The 20300-nt window shown below is 40.5% G+C and overlaps 1 protein-coding gene across 5 annotated transcripts in view; it reads right to left on the reverse strand.

The window, feature by feature from the left end:
* Window positions 1-20300, reverse strand: part of flncb (filamin C, gamma b (actin binding protein 280)) — a 60800-nt gene that overhangs the window by 21881 nt on the left and 18619 nt on the right. For 3 of the 5 annotated variants that reach the window (XM_066704963.1, XM_066704960.1, XM_066704958.1), the window contains exons 2-21: window positions 20044-20292; window positions 15594-15691; window positions 13454-13604; window positions 13061-13179; window positions 12671-12748; window positions 11821-11983; window positions 11452-11652; window positions 10456-10578; window positions 6323-6460; window positions 5811-5937; window positions 5349-5485; window positions 4007-4200; window positions 3560-3673; window positions 3315-3458; window positions 2990-3113; window positions 2737-2897; window positions 2380-2470; window positions 2052-2221; window positions 1680-1797; window positions 1031-1293 (exon numbers count right to left, since the gene is read on the reverse strand). In XM_066704963.1, coding sequence (XP_066561060.1) covers window positions 1031-1293; window positions 1680-1797; window positions 2052-2221; window positions 2380-2470; window positions 2737-2897; window positions 2990-3113; window positions 3315-3458; window positions 3560-3673; window positions 4007-4200; window positions 5349-5485; window positions 5811-5937; window positions 6323-6460; window positions 10456-10578; window positions 11452-11652; window positions 11821-11983; window positions 12671-12748; window positions 13061-13179; window positions 13454-13604; window positions 15594-15691; window positions 20044-20292 — 2963 coding nt within the window. The remainder of the gene's footprint in view (window positions 1-1030; window positions 1294-1679; window positions 1798-2051; window positions 2222-2379; window positions 2471-2736; window positions 2898-2989; window positions 3114-3314; window positions 3459-3559; window positions 3674-4006; window positions 4201-5348; window positions 5486-5810; window positions 5938-6322; window positions 6461-10455; window positions 10579-11451; window positions 11653-11820; window positions 11984-12670; window positions 12749-13060; window positions 13180-13453; window positions 13605-15593; window positions 15692-20043; window positions 20293-20300) is intronic. The other 2 variants (XM_066704962.1, XM_066704961.1) reach the window with 1 other exon arrangement.

Raw genomic sequence — 20300 nt, forward strand, 5'->3', positions numbered from 1 at the left:
GAATCACATCCTGCCAAAAACAAGCTGAATTTAAAACTGTATGCACCTAAATTTTAACCAAAGTAGAGCCAATTTAAAGATTTATTCATATAAAACATGTGCACACAGCTTTTATACTGGATGCACACCACCATGTAACCAGAATGGTATGAATACCACACACTCTTCTTTGTGTAGCACACACCCTGTGGTGAGCAACTAAAATTCCTTCAAAACAAATCTGGTCTGGGTTAATAATTATGGACAGCTGCCATCATAAGCTGTTATCAGTGCTGAAACCCTGAAGTCCGAAATGCTCGTACATCATTGCAATTGTAGATTGTGTTAAACATTAAGATGCATACAATTTGAAATTCAAGTCAGCAAGTGCACTTCTGAGAGGAGCTGGCGAAGGGCAAGGGTTGACTTTTGTGTCAAAGAGCCATTGTTTTATCCAGGCCTTTTTGTTGTGGCAGTGCATGAAGAACAGCTTGTCAGAACTGGGGAAGTTAATGTCCTCTTAAGGCGAAGGACAAAGAGAACATCTGGTTGTGAGTCAGGCACAATTGGGCCAAAGCATCAAAGTTGGACAACGTGTGACCTTATCCAAAATATAATTTAATCCAGTCTAACCACTACACTCAATTAATTAGGAAATACATCTGCAGTGCCAAATACAATGATCTCCGTAACCCTTTGCAGGATTCAACAGAGATGAACATGCTGTTAATAATTAAAGCTTTTCTCCAGGGCTCTCTCCTAATGGACGCTAGGCAGCAACTCAATGGAAGGCAGCAATATTTTCAGGCCAAGCTGATATGAAAGTGCACTTGATTGCAGCAGTATAAATGTCACCCTTATCATGTAACACTAACCCTTGCTGAGACAGATTTCTTTTTAGATACTATTTATTTCCTGCCATATTTTGTTGCTGGCACTTAATAAGCCTGGGTGAAAGTGATGATATGCATATGCTTATTGCAAGGCTATCAACTCCATTGGTTTATGCAGATAAATTAATAAATACAGAAGACATCCACACACTACTCACCTTGGATGGATCAGGGGGCATGACTCCCTCCACAGTGAAGGGGCTCCCAGGCACAGGGTTTCCATCGTAGCTCACTTCCACCTTATAGGGCCCCTCCTCGGGGGGCATGTACTTCACTGAGTGCACATCATTGGCGGTGCCACTTTCCACCTTACAGGGGATGGGCCGTCGAGAAGGAGAGGTGATCTGCACATCGACCTTCCCCTGCCCCCCAGCCCCGCGGGTATTGACAGAAAACTCCTGATCCTTCCCAACATCCACTTCTAAAAAAAGGGAAAAAGAATGCTGGTGTCATGTCCTTTCTTCTCATTTGTTTTCAATCTGCTTTTCGATTATTTATTTTATGATTGTTGATGTGTTTATGCAGTCTGTCTAATGGGACGTGTCCAGCAAAAGTGGCAGGGACGTATGTGATTTTTTTTGAGGAGCCAATCAAAAACTTACAACACTGGTGGTAAAATATTACATAAACTCAATCCTAATGCCAATGAGCAAGATACATTCTGCACAGATGCACAGTTATGTTTTCAATTTGAATCATCTGCAGCTGTTTGAAGAGCAGCCATACATGTGCAGCTGGGTAATTACTGAGAAAAGATATGTGTACTGTGCTGCTCTAATCCTGTGTCTTCACACAACCCACACTTACTGTTGTTAAGCCCTTGAACTTTGACCTTGTTGAGATCAAGGGGTGGTGCCACAGTGATGTTGAAGGGACTCTTGGGAATGGGATCTCCACCATGGGTTACTGAGATGCTCATGTTCCCCTGTGAATGGAGTGTAAACTCAACATCACAGCAGGAAGTTAATACAAATTACAACTAAAACATTTTCACTTGGAAAGAAAATTATTGTATTGAATATATATTCAGAACGTCCTTAACAATTAGTTTTTTTGAAAAAGGGAGCTTGAATATGAATAAACCCATTCATTAAGAAAGTTGCTGCAGATTAATATTCTGAAGCTGTTTTCAATAGAGGGTTGAATAATATAATACCCAAAGCCTGGTGATGCACCTACCTGCTGCACTGCAGTGTATCTCACAGTGTAGGAGTAGTCATGGTTGTCAATGATCTCAAAGTCACGCACAGCGTCTCCCTTCGCAGCCCCCGTAAAATGAACATCCAGCTTGGCTTTGCCAGCACCCTTGGTGTACACCGTGAAGTGGGTCGGCTTGCCCACTTCCACACCTGCAGCAGGGGTCACAAGTTAAACAATCCGGTATAAGTACCTCTAACAGTACTTGTAACCAGCTGAGATAAATTTGTAATAAAAAGCTTGATCGCAAAACATGATGAACAATGTGCTCAGTGTGTTTGATAACTAACACACTTTCCAGAAGCATTACCTGTTCTGTTCAGTCCTGGGCCCTCTGCCCTCACCTTTGCAGCATCGTGGGATGGATCAACTTTAATACGGAAGGGGCTGATGGGAATTTCCTAAGAGAGAAACGAGAACCGTTATGTCAGTGAGATAAAGCTCTTGGTTGCAAAAACAAATATTTTCAGGAAACTAAATTTCAAATATATCAGGTGTACTGCACCACGAACACACAGAGTAGAAATTTGATGTTACATCATTTCACATCGGCTCCGGATTCCCTGCGACCCTCACCAGAATAACCGGTTTCGGAAATGGATGGATGGATAGATGATTTCACCTTTTTTTTAGATACAAAACAAACAGCCAAAAAAAAAGCAGTCACCTGATCTGCAAACAGCACCATAATGGTGTAGCGACCTGCTCCGGGGGGGGTGTATTTCACAGTGAAGGTGTCATTGTCATTCTTGATGATGTCGAAGTCAATGTCTGCTTCAGCAGGACCAACTACACCAGGAGCGCATTTGATACCAATGCTCACGTCACCTGCAATGTCCAAAACAGACCGTTTTTATTACAGATCTCAATGTATCTCTTTTACCCTCACAAGCTTGACTGCCAATGTGACCCCGTCTTACCTTGCCCTGCCTCAGTGCAGTCCACAGTGAAGTATGTCGGTTCATTGGCTTTCAGACCCGTTTTTTCCACTCCTGGTCCGTACACTTTGACATTCTCTGGGTGACTGCCTTCCCCTATGTTCACCTGTGGGAGATAATTGCAAATCACAAGTTGAATACAAACACTGAATCAGGGAGATGTGTCCAAAAGAGAGAATTACAATATCAGAGACATTCTAATGTCCAGAACATGTAGATTGCCTTGTGTATACTATGAGGATTATGGAGTCATTCTTATAAATAAAATTGTAATAAGCTGCAGGACAGTTTGTTGCCTCTCTCTCACCCTGAATGGGCTGTTTGGTATATTCACTTCTCCCCAGGTTATGATGATAGTGTGCTTGATTGGCTTAGTTGGAACATAAACACAGAGAAAAGTGTTGTCTCCGTTGTCGGTTATCTGGATATCAATCGGTAATCCTTCAGCGTCCTGCAAGGGGGCACAAGACAAACAGTTGCGTAAAAAAAAGTATTTACATTTATGTATGACATGCAGAGATAATCCTAACTTTGCGTGTGTTGGTACGGTACCTGGGCGTAGATCCTGAGTTCCGCTTTGCCAGCTCCACGGGCATCTATGGTGAACTCCGCAGGCTTGTTTACAATGCAGCCCGTAGGCTCCAGTCCTGGGCCAAAGGCTTTCACCTGCAGGAAGGAAATGTGAGGAGCTATCAGTATAGATTAAGGGAATATCAGGAGGCATCTTTCACTGAAATAAATTTAATTATGTGGTTCAAGAGAAGGGTTTATGTAGCGGCACGCAATTAGGTGCAAGCTTTCAGAAAACAACACACCACATTCACATGCCACTCCTGTAAAGTACAAACACAACAGTAACACAAAGCCACAATACAGAATGTCATGCTAATAAGAAGGATAAATATATAAAAGTATATTATAGATGTGTGAGGTCTCCATATGGAAATTGCCTTAGGATATGCCATTACACAGTGTGATGTGCTGAAAAGTCAGGCCTACCTTTTCAGGGAAGATGTCATTGGCAGCAGGCAAGATGTGGGCCATGAAGGGGCTGTCTTTGATATCTTCATCATCACAGATGACATGGACGGCATAGTCACCAGGCTCTGTGGGCCAGTATCGCACGTCACAGGACCCATCGCCTTTGTCATCACACTCAATCTTAGCTTGGGAGGGACCCTCGATGGAGAAACCTGTGACAGATTAAATAAATTACAGAGTTTGGTTAAAAGGTTGGGGGGTGGAGTCAGTCTCTTAAAATTGAGTGCTTTCTTCTGAAACCCAGGCTCTGCAGATGAGTTCCAGTTGGAAAATTAAGAAGCACAAAATGAAAAACACAAAATTCCCCAGCTGTAAAATAAAACTAAGTTCCTATTGTTGTTCGACAACCTATCTGAGTACCGATCACATTAATATAATAATAATAATAACAACAACAACAACAACAACAACAACAACAACAACAACAACAACAACAACAACAACAACAACAACAACAACAACAACAACAACAACAACAACAACAACAACAGAAAAGGAATAGGAATAACAATAAGACTGTATGGTATTTCAGCCCTGACTGGAGGTTTGCTTGCAGGGCTGGGGACTTGCTTGAATCCCACTGGGCCTGATCTTTCCTCTCCCCATCATGTCGGCAGTGGGCGGGAAGCCTTTGCATTGACAAAGGACGCCCCGAGGCGCTGTGCTCACAGGCCTTTCATCCCAAATCCAGCCATTTGCTAACATTTTGTGTTTTTCTCAACAGCTCAAAATTAAAAACACCGGAGCCAGGACCGGACAGCACCACAAGGAAGGAATGTCAGTAAGAAGAACAGTATGAATGTCAGAATAAAGAAATTAATACACGTGAATTTTGTGTTTACAACCAAACCCTTCAAAGACTTAATGAGACAATACTGAAAAGTTAAGAAACCTCTACTGACCTTAAAAGTGGAGTAACTGTACTTTGAGGGCTGCTATACATTTACACATGTTTTACACTGTTTTACACATGTTTTACACTGTTTTACACATGTTTTACACTTCTTTACACTGGATCCCCTTTGTGAGGTCAATCTGATGTGTTCTGTGCATGAGGCGCAGAGGTCTTTCATTTGACACATTTATTTGTACTGCATGGAAAATATGTATATTCCATGGAACATATTACACAAATGCACAAGGCCAGGTTACCACATACTGCTATGCATGAGTCTGCTCCATACTGTGCTTGATGTTTTTGTGTCACTTACACACAGTCACATTATCAGGCATGTTTACCATAATACTATATTAATCGTCCACATAGTTTGCCTTTCTTTGCTGCACTCTGCAGACTCACCAAGAGTTCCCACTTCGGTTCCAATGGCTTCTACAACAAAATCTGCTGACTTTCCCACCACCCCCGTCTCCAGTCCAGGCCCCCAGGCCCGGACCTTCTGCGCTCCAGCATCCTCACTGACCAGCACCTCGAAGGGGCTGTGAACAGAGAGTAAAATCTTAGTACACATGCACTTCTCTGCATGAATATAATCAATATCCAGGGCCTAAAGAACTGTTAACACTCTTTGTAGCTCTGCATATAAAAGTGCATGCTGCTTGTATCTCACATTTGAAACCTTTGGCGGCTAAGGCCCACACAAAATAATAACTTTGATCCCCCTTTGTTATTTGAAGGCCGAGTCCTGTTCACAAGGAATCACATTTGGGGATTTTAATTTGGGACTAGCTAGCTAGAGGGTAACAGTGTTGATTCAGGCCAGGCCAAAGTCTGGACTTGATAATCTGAGCGGGACAGGCTTACCTCCTTGGAATGGCGTAGCCTCCCCACGTGATGGTAACCGTGTATTTCCCCGGGACCACTGGGTAATAATCACACTCAAACACTCCATCGCCCACTTCCCGCACTTTCACAGGCTCCTCACCTCCCTCTGCCACAGCACAATAAGATAACAGTGGTCAGCCATGCCCAGGTTTAAAGACATAGTTCACTGTGTGCATTTTCCACAATAACAATACTCTGACGTTAAATAATTACCAGTTGAAAGTTGCTATAACTAGGTCTTACATACTCCATAAAATGCTTTTTAAAATAAAGATATTTTCAGTTAAACTCAGAATTAGTTTAAATCCCTGAAAGCACATCTTCCTCATTTTCTATTTGTGTCAACAATATGAGGGACCCTAGACTGCAAATGAGACCCTCAAAAGAATGTATGAATTAGTGCACACTGCACAAAGATTATTTCTAATTTCACGACCCTTTCAGACATGATTCCACGTGAGATCACATATAAATTGTTAAACGGAACTTACTTGGCCCCTTAATGAGCACTTTCAGTTCTCCACTCCCAGCTCCCTTAGTGAAGACTTTGAAGTCAGCCACCTCCTTCACCCTAATCCCCTTGGGCTGCAGGCCTCGACCTGTGGCTCGACAGGCATTGGGGTTGCAGGCTAGCGGGGAGAGAAAACACAGAACTGAAGGCATCTGGGGCACTGAACTCACAGCAGGGAGAAAGAGGCAGCATCTGGAAGTAGTTGTTAGTTCTATTGGGCATGAAACACCATCATGGAGCCATGTGGAAATTAATAGTGTACCTAAAGCACTGCTAGAAAAAGGTGAACCAACATTTTCCTGGAAACAAGAAAGTACAAAAAGCCAGCAAGCACAAAATACAGTGCAATGGTTTTATGCTGCACTATGCCAAAAACAAAAAAAGAAAGGACATTTAACAGATGCCACCTCAAATGACTGTGAACTCAAGCAGCCAAGAATGTACCCAAGCAACACAGCTCTCAATAGCTAGCAATACTAGTCACAGCAGTAATTCAAACAACTCTGATGTTTGATATAAAGATTTCAGTGAGTAGGACGCATAGTGTGTGGTGTCCATCGTGCCGAGTCACTTAATGTCTTGTTCAGAAGGCCGCTACAGTAAGAAATGTTGGGTAATGATATACAAAATAATTAAACCGCATCTTCCTTCTGGACTCTGGACTCTGGAGTGGAGGGTTGTGGGTTCAATGCCCAGGTGAGAGGGGCACTGCTGTTGTACCCTTGAGCAAGGTACTTTACCTAGATTGCTCCAGTAAATGCCCAGCTGTATAAATGGCTACAAATGTAAAAATAATGTGATATGTTGTAGTAATTTACCCTGGATAACGGTGTCTGCTAAGAAATCAGGTAATAAATAATTCTCAACTGCTCGGTTTAATCAAAATGTTTGCATTGATATGGCTTGAACATAAAGCAGAGAAAAATAAAGGGAATGGACATGTTTTATTTAAGAGAAATTTGCTGTGTTGTATGAATCACACAAAACAGGTTAGTCATTTGGGGGAAAAAAATATGTGATCACAAAAACAAACAAACTCTAAAGTGGCAGCCATAGGTAATGGTAGCTGCTGGCTCTGCTTCCACATTAAAGGGGAAAGAAACAGTTCTTTCCATCTGGACAAATCTGGCACTGAAAAAAAGTCATTAACTAAAGACAGTTGGAGAGCTGTTAAGCTAGATTGTAACTGTCTATAAAAACAAGCTTGGCCTACTCCAAAGTAATTCCAAGGCAAGACATTTTTGTGTTTTTTGGGGGGATTTAGCAAAATCATAACGACCCTGTGATGCAAAACATTTAGCAAAAATATGTTAATAGGTAGGTTATGAAGACAATCCAAGTATATTTCCTCTGTATGCACAATTAAAAGTTGTATCCTAGCAGGACTTGGTTATGAACAAAACTAAATATCACAGTAGCATTCTCATCTGTAATATCCAGCCTAACACCTGTCTTGTAGCAATGGTGACAGACACACAACAAGCCACCTGGATTAAGAAACATGGGCTTCCCTATGTGACCAACTGATGAACTGCATTTAAAAAATGCCAACCAGGAAAGTCATTTTAACATTTAGTGAATTACGCAAAACTAAATCTTAATCATGACATTTCTGAAATAGTCTTTCATATTAACTTTTTTGTTTTAATTAATATTAATTTATTCATCCTGCTGTATATTTAAAACATATATGAATATACAATGAGGGAAAAAAGTATTTGATCCCCTGCTGATTTTGTACGTTTGCCCACTGACAAAGAAATGATCAGTCTATAATTTTAATGGTAGGTGTATTTTAACAGTGAGAGACAGAATAACAACAAAAAAATCCAGAAAAACGCATTTCTAAAAAGTTATACATTGATTTGCATGTTAATGAGGGAAATAAGTATTTGATCCCCTATCAATCAGCAAGATTTCTGGCTCCCAGGTGTCTTTTATACAGGTAACGAGCTGAGATTAGGAGCACTCTCTTAAAGGGAGTGCTCCTAATCTCAGCTTGTTACCTGTATAAAAGACACCTGTCCACAGAAGAAATCAATCAATCAAATTCCAAACTCTCCACCATGGCCAAGACCAAAGAGCTGTCCAAGGATGTCAGGGACAAGATTGTAGACCTACACAAGGCTGGAATGGACTACAAGACCATCGCCAAGCAGCTTGGTGAGAAGGTGACAACAGTTGCGATTATTCGCAAATGGAAGAAACACAAAATAACTGTCAGTCTCCCTCGGTCTGGGGCTCCATGCAAGATCTTACCTCGTGGAGTTTCAATGATCATGAGAACGGTGAGGAATCAGCCCAGAGCTACACGGGAGGATCTTGTTAATGATCTCAAGGCAGCTGGGACCATAGTCACCAAGAAAACAATTGGTAACACACTATGCCGTGAAGGACTGAAATCCTGCAGCGCCCGCAAGGCCCCCTGCTCAAGAAAGCACATGTACAGGCCCGTCTGAAGTTTGCCAATGAACATCTGAATGATTCAGAGGAGAACTGGGTGAAAGTGTTGTGGTCAGATGAGAACAAAATCGAGCTCTTTGGCATCAACTCAACTCGCCGTGTTTGGAGGAGGAGGAATGCTGCCTATGACCCCAAGAACACCATCCCCACCGTCAAACATGGAGGTGGAAACTTTATGCTTTGGGGGTGTTTTTCTGCTAAGGGGACAGGACAACTGCACCGCATCAAAGGGACGATGGACGGGGCCATGTACCATCAAATCTTGGGTGAGAACCTCCTTCCCTCAGCCAGGGCATTGAAAATGGGTCGTGGATGGGTATTCCAGCATGACAATGACCCAGAACACACAGCCAAGGCAACAAAGGAGTGGCTCAAGAAGAAGCACATTAAGGTCCTGGAGTGGCCTAGCCAGTCTCCAGACCTTAATCCCATAGAAAATCTGTGGAGGGAGCTGAAGGTTCGAGTTGCCAAACGTCAGCCTTGAAACCTTAATGACTTGGAGAGGATCTGCAAACAAAATCCCTCCTGAGATGTGTGCCAACCTGGTGGCCAACTACAAGAAACGTCTGACCTCTGTGATTTCCAACAAGGGTTTTGCCACCAAGTACTAAGTCGAAGGGGTCAAATACTTATTTCCCTCATTAACATGCAAATCAATTTATAACTTTTTTGAAATGCGTTTTTCTGGATTTTTTTGTTGTTATTCTGTCTCTCACTGTTAAAATACACCTACCATTAAAAGTATAGACTGATCATTTATTTGTCAGTGGGCAAACATACAAAATCAGCAGGGGATCAAATACTTTTTTCCCTCACTGTATTTCTTACAATTTATCAAATCTGCACTTGCCTATTATTGGATTTAGACCATGTTGAATATCTTCTTACACGTGATTCTGTTTTCTGTTTCTGAAAATATGTTTCAAAGCTTACTGTCTGTAACTGTACAGTGGCAGAAAGTTAAAATGCAGTAGATCATTGTGACATGATTACTGGACCCATAATAAACCCTGTTCCATAGTTCCTTCTCTCCTTCTCTTCTAGTTTGAATGAATTTGCATAATTCCATTGGTCCTTATCAATACTACTTGTTTGAAAATAGTGTACAAGAAATGTACTTCACCCCAAAATATGTACAAAGGAACAGCAGAAGAAAATGAAAACAGCAACTTCAGCAGGGAAGACGTAAAAGGACATCAAACTCGTTGAATAGAAAATAACAGGAAAATGCAGATTGTAGGAAAGATTACTTTAACATTCAATTTTTTTATGAAACGTCCAATTATGTAATATAATACTCCATGTTTTTTAAGCGATAGATATTTTTGCTTTTCAGGGTTGGATCAATCAGAAATGCGAAACTTAATTTAACTGAATTTAACTCCTAGTTCTTAATTCTTAGTTCAATTCTTGAATCAATGTTAAAATGGCCATCCACGCGGAAGACATTTTTCGGTTGCCTTTGCCATTGTTACAACACAAAAATATATCTTCAATGCTGACATATTTTTTTCGTTTCCACTGAAAGCCGCCCTGATTGGGACTACAGAAGACAAAGCACCAGCGCATGCCAACAAGCTGTGATCCTGTGAAGCCCTGGATCAGGTCAGGCTCAGCCCAGCCATGAGCCACACCAGCGCCTGTACTAACTTGGTCGCCTTGGTTTGGGTGGAGTTGGGGGTGGGATTTTCTTTGGCTTTTCAGTTGGCGGAGTGCAAATTGACTGAGGTATTATCTGAACCGGCGAGCCAGTTGGGCGGGCAGGTTGTGGAGCTAGAACGACAGACAAGTGAGAGATGGATCAAGGTTTTACACCGGGCACTGCCGAGGGGGAGTGCTGTCCATATGTCTGTATGTAGACTGGAGAGAGATCTTATGGCAGGACATCTCTCAAGCTGCAGGGTCCTTAAAGAAGCCACTCCACAGTCTAACCCTCCTGCAGACCCTGGGAGACCCTGCAGGCCTTGCTTGCTGGACATCAATCATTTTTGCAACTCTTTCTCTGTGCATGAGGGAAAACTGTCACTTGTCTCTTCAAACTCCATGCACTTGGATGACTACATTATTATTATTATTATTATTATTATTATTATTATTATTATTATTATTATTATTATTATTATTATTATACTATTTTACAGCTGTATACAGAAATGTACTCTTGTTTCCAAAGCTATTGTATAAGACAAGTGATTAAAGTGCAATGTCATTATGGTATCTTAAAATGACAATTGTTTAGTCGCAACAATTTGTTAAATATGTATCTGTTGATTTATTTGTGTCAATTAGAATATCATGAGCCACAGTTCAGATGATTTTTGTATCCAAAATTAAACAGCCAGCATCAAACCTTCACACGTGAATGTAACACACACCACCTTTATATTGACTGTATTATAATAATAACTCTGCCTAAAAGTCACTCAAATAGTTTTTTTGAGCATGTGTAGATCATTTGTAGAATCTATGTGAACTAATTTGTCAGATTAAAAAAAAGAGAGAGAAAAAGACAACTGTTAGCAAGTTAGCAAATTACGAAATGAACACATTGTATAAAGTCAGTAATGTGGAAGATCCTGCCTCCCGTAATTAAATCAGTAATGGCAAGGGTAATATAATTTTACTGAGATATACCCAGATGCTTACCTTCAGAGATATTGACAGGAAAGGGGCTTTTAGGAATCTGAGCCCCAGCGAAGGTTACGTAGATGGTGTGGGGTCCTTCCAGAATAGGGCGGTAAGTGCAACGGAAAATGCTGTCCCCTTTGTCTTCCAGGATGACCTCCACAGTGTCACGCCGTCCCTGGGGATCCACAATAACCACACCCACATCGCCGGCCCCAGCACCTTCGCCGACACAAAACACAAGTGTGAGAACGTCTGTGGTCGAAACACAGCAGCTGCCCTGCTTTTCACTCAAATGCAATTTTATATAATTTGAATGTGGCTGGCCAGCACTAACTGGCTCCATTGCAAAACCTCTCGTTCGGCTTGAGGATATCCTTCTTTACCTACCTGCTGTGTAAATGTCAAAATATGTGGGCTTGTTGGCCACGTTGCCCACTGGCTCCAGACCGGGCCCCCGGGCAGACACTTTGTTGGAGTCTCCGAGTGCCATGGAAACATTGACCATGAAGGGGCTCTTGTCAATATTCTGGCCGGCAAACAGCACAGTCACCTGGAGGAAACAATGACAGGAATGGATGTCAAACCTGCATTTTCAAGCACATGTTTTCTTATTCTGTTTTCTATGCACACACCAAGTGTCGTTATTGGTCTGAAGATTAATGTCTAACCAAATAAAAAAGTATAGATATAAAAAAGTAACTTTAAGAGGGAGATTTAGACTGTGTGCCTTTTTTATTTTGTGGAGCTCAGTAGTGAATTTTAATCTTATTTACTATAGTAGGGGCAGTTAATTAATCATTAGTCATTTTTTTGTACCCGTGCCAAAATTTGCCCTGACCTAGTCCCTAATCAGATGCCATCATACAAAGGTGCCATGAACCAGGTCTGTGCACACCTCATACACACTATATAACAGTGAAGAGCACTAATGATGCCATAGTTTGGGAGGGGGAAAGCACTCAGCTAGCTAGAGTGGTCAACAACACAGAAATAATGTTAAAATAATTCATTAAAACATAAACATGAATCAAAAAACAATCTGTTTGTAGTATTAACACATAATGACTTGGCGAATAAGCAGGCGTGCCCAATGGATTGGATGATATTTTGCCAACCCGTCACAAAAGAGATCACAGTCCTAGTTTACTTCATTTCTCTTCTAACAAGCTGGCTGCTTCACTGGGAAAAGGCCTGAAACAGTACTAAATTACTCCTTTTCAAACACTGAAATTCTTACCTTATGAAGCCCTGCTACCTTGGGAACATAGGTTACAGAGTAGGTTCTGTTTTTATCATTGTTGGCAACAACTCTCGCCTACAAAATAAACAAGAAAAGAGAAACAAAAGCAATTCTTATAAAATATTCTGTTCTGTCTATTACAAATCATAAACAGCAAGAGGAAACATTTACATAATAATGGGTGGGCCATTTATATTTTATAATTTTTTTATTTTTTATAATTAGAGAAAGCTGAACAATGAAAAGCAAATTATTTTCAACCATGGGAGATTGTGTCACACTGTAACAGGTCTACTTCAATACACACTATACACACTGCAACAGGTCTAAGTCTGTGTTAGATATAAGTGGCCCATCCTGTATATACACATATACAAAGCCCAGTACCTCCTCAGTGTGGCCCTCTGGGTCTTCCACATAGACAAGCACCTCTCCTAGGCCAGCTTCGATTGTCTCCACAGTGAATTGAGCTGGCTTCAACACAATGTTACCCTGGGGTTCAATCCCTACAGAGAGCCAAACACATTATATTACTCAGAAATAAATCAAAAAAGGATCTTCAAGATGACACTGTTGTAAGTATAGATATAGAGAATATTTTGCGAATTGTGAAAATAAATGCTACAAAGCTGTTACACCTCTGCTCAACTCTTCAAGAAATGAAGTAGCACTGTAGGGGTCCCAAACACTATCTGTTGTGTGCCTGTAGAGCTTGGTCAAATAGCTATGATAGCAACTGTGTCTGCCAGCATTTCAGTCCTGCCATCCTGTGTCTTGTACCTGGACCGTAGGCCTTGGCTTTCTTGGGGTTGAGTTGTTTGGAGCGGAGAGGAGCTCCGGGTTTCAGCTTGGCTTTGGGGAACTGAGACAGGTAGGTCATCACTGAGTGCTCATCTACATTGGGGTCGACAATCTCTTCTGGAGCAATCACCTGTAGAACAGATACAGGAGGACATGAACTTGTTAGCACATCTGCACTTGATAGCGCATTGTACTAGTGTGCTTATTGTATTTTTTACTGATTGTACTACTGCACGTTTGTAATGCTTTAAAATGTAAGCTGCTCTGAATAAGGGAGTCTGCTAAGAAATAAATAATAATAATAATAATAATAATAATAATAATAATAATAATAATAATAATAATAATAATAATAATAATAATAACTGGACTGGTTTCAAAACATCTCAATACTAAACACTGATTATTCAGCAACAAATGTTTTGGTCTTGTTAAATTAAACTAAAATGATGTGTAACCAACACCCAACCATCTTCATTCTCTCTGATAGCAGAAACAACATCCGTAAAAGAAAAATATTTGTAATCTAAAAAAAAATAGGCAAACGGAATAAGGACATTGGATAGTATCATTGACAAAACAAACTAAAAATGAAATATACTAAGAAAACCTGACTCCCATTAAAATAAATCAATATGAAACAAGGAGGTGAAATCACTCAGTAACTACATAAACCAAATTAATTTCAAATCAGGTCTCATTTATTCTGCTGGAATGTACAATGTGTTTTTTTTTCCAGAGAAAAAGGTAAAAAATACTCATGAGGATGTCATTTTTGTAATATAATATATCTGAAGGTGTGTGCCAGTTTTCAAAATCCTGCCTTTAGTTATTACATCATGATACATTTAGCTGTTCACTTAGGAAGAGGAGTGTTTCGCTTAGCTCTTGAAAGCTTGACATTCCAGCCTGTCAAAAACATAAAAGATTCCTCAAAGATATGTTTTCTTTCTTTCTTTCTTCACTGCTATCACCTCAGAAAGGACAGTATTTTTTACTACACAAATCTGTGCGCAGAAACAAAAAATGTTTAAGACAAGATGAAGAAAATATATTCTTAATCTTTACTTTTAAAAATATAAACATTATATATGCAAATGTAGATATGCAGAATATGCAAATACAGATATATAAACCTTCTCACTAGTAATTTTTGTGTGCAGTGTAAGATGTTGTTTCTTCTATTTTTAATGGCAAGCGCCAGGCTATGGAGTTGCTCAAAATAGCATAGTATTTAAAATGCCTTGAGAGTGAGCCTGCTCTCCCACCTAGTTGACACTGACAGGAAAATTAAACCTCATTCAGACAAGACATTCCACGGGCCCCATGACTCGGGCCACACACAATTCCTGCAATGCACTGACATCCTCCAGAAGGATTCTTCTAGAGCCCCTCAGCCCCAAGCTAAAGCACACTACTAAGGGACAGATTAGTGTCAGAAGAGTTAAAGCTGATCAGTGCTCCATTATACAGCTGACATTTAACAGACTGTGGACAAAAAGTATACAATACTCAACGTTTCTCTTCTCTGTAATGTTTTAACTCTCTGCTGATGCTAGGTTGGACTTTGGGGGGTTCATTTTTAACTAAATTGCTTTATGCATGTCCACACATGGTAAAATGTGCAGTATCAGTTTTCAGAGAGAAAAAAGAAAGTCTGCCATTTTGAATGTAATAAAAATTCACTTGGAAGAAAAGAAAAGCATTTCATCCTAAAGCTACTTTTGCATGGAGTATTCCCTGTCCAAATCAATTATCCAGCACTGAGTCTAAAAGTGTTTTTAAAACTTGGCTTGGCCTTATAAAATCCATTTAATTTTCTGTGTTTTTCTTAGGAAATTTTACTGATCACAGTCTTTTAGCTCCGCATGTGTGATCGTAAGACCATGAGAATGTTTGCCAGCAGAAAGCAGAGCCACTGTTACCAGGCATCAAAAATCAATTTCATGGGCACTCTGTGTAATTGAACTGTTCTTGATTCTCATTTTGTTCTTGGAGAGAGTAGGTTATACGAATACAAATCCTATGAATAAATCATGTTACTGAAGCAGAAACATTCGAACAGTTGATACTGATGTCGCTGACGATGGGGGGGATGATGTCATAATAGGTGCCTTACCTGCGGCACACCCAGCCAATCATCAGCCTGCTGCATGGCCTCTCTGGCATTCTCCACGGGCTGGTTAGGGTCCCAGGTTTCCCAGTCAGGGCACAGACCTGCAGGAGAGAAGCAGCAAGCGTTTTCACCATGAGAGAATCTGACACAGCAAGTGCATGTGTGCATTAGGCTAAAGAGAAGTAGGAAAACAACAGTTCACTTTGCACCAAAAACTACATCTGAAACCTAATCATTTTTAATAACCCCCACAACACAATTCTTGGTCAGCAAATCACAAACACTGCTCTGTCAGCGTTGCTTACCAAGCGCTCAGACGCATGGCTCAAAGGGAATGCCTAGAGCTACATGGGCACATTATCCCAGTTAGTCAGTGTTACCTAAGAGTATAAGAGTAGGAGGATAATTCCCCAAATGGATTAACAGCAGGTGGTGCAACATGCTTTTCTGACAGTAAAGAAAGGGAGCCACCAAAGGGGAAGGGGAGGGTGATTATTTCTTTACTCCAGTTCCTGACTCAGCCTTGTATTACAAGAACAGGAGCTACAATCGCCTGGGTAGAATTCCCTGCCGTCTGGGATGATTCACCAAAAGGAGACCAGGGCTAAATGCATCCACCTGACTGGTACAGGGTCACACTGACACAGGACGGACAACACAGTCTCAAAGCCGAAGGAGTAAAGGAAAGCAGCAATCTGAACATCTCCCAGCTGGGCTGCAAGGGACAGCGGTCTCAGCACAGTGCCTGTGTATTTATTAATGACTTGAAGTTCTTTATTGCGCAGCAAGTCTCATACAAAATATGATGTTACATGGTGTGGGAGAAATAGAAAAAGAGAAAAGCTGCTTAGGGTATATGTTGTCACTCATGTAATTTTCTTAGAACAGAGAGCTGGACTCGGGGCTGATCTGATTGGAGTTAATACAAATTCAAAACAGGGAAATTTGATTAACATAGTGTGAGGGGATTTAGTGGGATGCTGAGAGTGGTAATCGCTGGAGAGTTTCTCTTGTATCTGCTGTATCATTTCTCCATAAAATCACAGGAAAGCGGAAAATTCCAGTGAGGACGCCTTGAGGATCACAATACATAAGCAAATACAATACGTTTGGCAGCAGCTCTCGGAGATCTCATGTGTTTTTACTTATCTGTCATGGAAATTTAAGGCTGTTTCCATACTTTCATATAAAAAAAGAATAATAGCTTTTAAAATGGAGCGCTATTTCATTACATGCAATGTTGTGGATGCTGACTGACTGCACAATTAATCTGACTGTCAGCATTTCGTGAGAGGTCACATCAGGTAAACTACTCACAACGTAAAACTGTAATGCAACAATGTAATGGTTCTTGTAAAAGCAAGAGCAAACCATTGAGATCTTCTGTGCACTTCAGCAGGACACTGAAGCTGCCTCCCCTCCTCCTTCACTTATCCAAGAACATAACACCTGCATTGGACAAAACCCCACTGTACTCATATAATTGTTGCGTTCAATCTACAATTACCTACAGTAGCTCCCTCAACCAAGCAGGTTATCCAAATTGACATTTACATTCCAGGTCTGAGTGGGGTTTGTTAAAGTCTAGAATTTGAGCTCAGAGTTATATTGTATATGTTGTGGATCTTTATCTTGAGGTACAAACTTTTTCTTTATTGCTCTCCTGTGACTTTTTAAAACTTAATTAATAAATTAAGCTAAATTAATCTGCTTCAGCTTCAGAAAAACTGATACTCCTCTATGTATCCTAAGTATTTATTTCTAAAAATGTTCTGAAAATGAACTGAAAGGGCAGGCAGTTAATCAGTCCCTCAAAACAGATCAACACGACCCGCACACCATCCACAACACAACCGACACACAACCTGCAAAAGAGCCACACACGACCCACACACGACCCACACACAATCTGCATGCAATCTTCCTTGCTCCCTCTTGTCTGTGGTGTCAGTATGAATAAGCCACATGCAGAGGTTAGGTTTGAAGCCAGAAAGGTCACAGACTGTGGGTGTGAACGTGGAAAGTTAAATTTAGGAGGCTTTTCTCAACACACGACCGGCCAAGTTTCACAGTGTGCCGACCCACTAAAACTTATCTTTAACCACATTTTTCCTCTTCTGCCCAAGTCCAGCCATTGTAAAAATAGGGAAGGAAGTGTCATATGCTGGGTTTCACTATGGGTTTAGAAAGCAGATCAACAAAACTGAAATCGTAAGTATAAGGGTTAATCCCCGGTTCAGTGTGGGACACAGTTAAATTCAGCAAAAATTTCAAATCCCCAGACACACCACAGTTCAACCCAGGAATTACCCCGAGCAGACAGCTGCCTGAGGCATGCCATCTCTTTCTGCCCTGATTCTGATCCGCCCTGCCCAGAGAACACAGCCATGACTATAATGCTGGCTCACTGCTGTATCAGTAGTCAAACTCTAATAATAGAAAACTGCACTCAACTTTCTCTCTACAGCTATAGAAGTTGCAAACCCCCTCATCTATGAAGCTTCCTTCCTTTTAAGTTACCATGATGATATGTTTTAGTACATGGATGATTATGTGTAGGTGGTAATAATAAAAAAGGTTAATAGTGATATGTTACTTACTTGCTTAGTATATATTTTTCAGATGCTGGCAATAGTATTGCTGATACATATTACTGCATGTACTAGGGACTGCATGAACTTTGCACAGTTACAGTACAGATATAGCAAGACGGCTCAATAACTAGGAAATGTTCTATCCAACGGGACTTTTAAAATTCCGGCTAACATCCAAAAATGTTATTGCGAGTTAGAATATTTGTATTAATGCAGTAATATATTATCTGGTTCTGACTGAAGGAGACAAGAGAGTCTGGTATGCCAGAAGTGATTGTTTCAATTTGTTTCTAAACGAACAGTCATAGAAACTCTCTCAGTCAGAGTTGACTCAGAAGTAAATTGCAAAACTAACAGCGTAGCTATTTAATAAGGATTAATACCTCAGGAAGAGACAGGACAAAACTTAAATCACCCTGATATTTTAGCCCCGAGCCACATGGCTGAATTGTACATATACTTATTTAAAACAATGATAAGCAAATGTCCTGTATGGTAATGTCTTTGGCAACCTGTGCTTTGCAAGGCATGCTGCTGTTGTGCTGTCAGTTCAAACTTTAGTTCTTATAAACATAATTAAATACAACCCTTGGCTGTGTTACTGCACAGTAGGTGAATGGCATTGAAACAATGTTGTTTGTTCTCTACAAGAATTGACCTATTGTTTGAAAGCAATACAATGCCCTTGCCCATTTCCCACACACTTCAGCAGTTCCTGTGGGTGAGGAAAGGCTCTCGATATCTACAGTGTGAAGCCAATCCTAATCTGAGATTAGTCTGGTTTAAAAAAACACAAGGTTGAATGAAGTTAAGCATGAAAAATCATAAGACTTGAATAAATAAAATGAATGAGAAAGTCATTACTGTGCAATAAGGAATAAGGTTGCTTTGCACTGGGAGTTTAAACCTTTGTTAGAAGTTTCTCTAGGTATTACATTTTTAATGCAATAGTTTAATTATAAAGTAACATTACCTGTAAGATTTCAGGTATCTCAAATATATATATATATATATATATATATATATATATATATATATATATATATAATTTTATGTTCCTATTTCAATAAACCAGATTCGTAGGATCCCACAAAACATGATGCACAGCTGTACTCTTTAAAAAGCTTTATATTAGTTTATGTTAAAGTGGACTATGCATCTGGGTGCCAATAAAAGTAAAAACAATGTAGATTTCTTTAAAAAATCACAACCGGAAACAACATCTGTTATTTATATATATACATATACGGACACATTGTATATTGAGGCTATTTATTTAGCTTTAACTTTGCTTTCTAAGTCTGAGGCAATAACGTGGGTACGGCACAGGCACACAGATGTAGTTGTGTGTTTATTCCAATGTGTTAGTGAACATAAAAAGATCATTGTCTGCCCCCTCAAAGCTGCATTCACCTAAGACTTGCTGCCAGATCATAAGGAATTCAGTCCAAATTTGGAATGCTACAGACAACCTGGTACTGCAGTTATGAGCCGCTCCCAGGAGTGCTTCACATGATATGGATCAGCTGTCACTGACATCCCGGTCTGACCAACCCAGCTGCCCCTTTGATTTTAGTGACTAAATATCAATGCTTGATTGTTTCTTAATACATCTTAAGATGGTTATTATGAAGAAATTACTGAATTATATTAGGAGATGTGAGGCAGTCCCTTGCTACCATGCTCTCAGGTTTACCCTATTTTGGTCTTCAAAAAAAAAAATCATCAGACTGTTCTTTAATTTCCTGTCAGACTAGAAGATGTTTTTGTACTCTTGCAGTGCTCCTTTGGTCCAAAGATGTGTGCATCTCCTCATTGGGCAACAGACAATCTGCAGGATGTGGGGTAGCCTGTCTTACCTGGAGCACAGTTGTCCACCAGCGCTCCCAGGGCCTTGCCATCCTTCCAGTCGCGATGGAAGTTAGTAATGGGCATCTGTGGGATCTTGTTCTGGATCCATCCCAGCAGCCTTTGCTTTGGCGTCTGCTTCTTGGCATCTTCCTCATCCTCATCTTCCCACATGGGCATAGAGATGGAGTAGTGCAGGATGAGAGTCCATATCAAACCCAGGATGAGCTTCAGGTTCCCATCCACAATGGCTTTGCTGTCTGTCAAG

Source organism: Amia ocellicauda, chromosome 5, assembly GCF_036373705.1.
Source record: "Amia ocellicauda isolate fAmiCal2 chromosome 5, fAmiCal2.hap1, whole genome shotgun sequence".
Classification (NCBI taxonomy): Eukaryota; Metazoa; Chordata; class Actinopteri; order Amiiformes; family Amiidae; genus Amia; species Amia ocellicauda.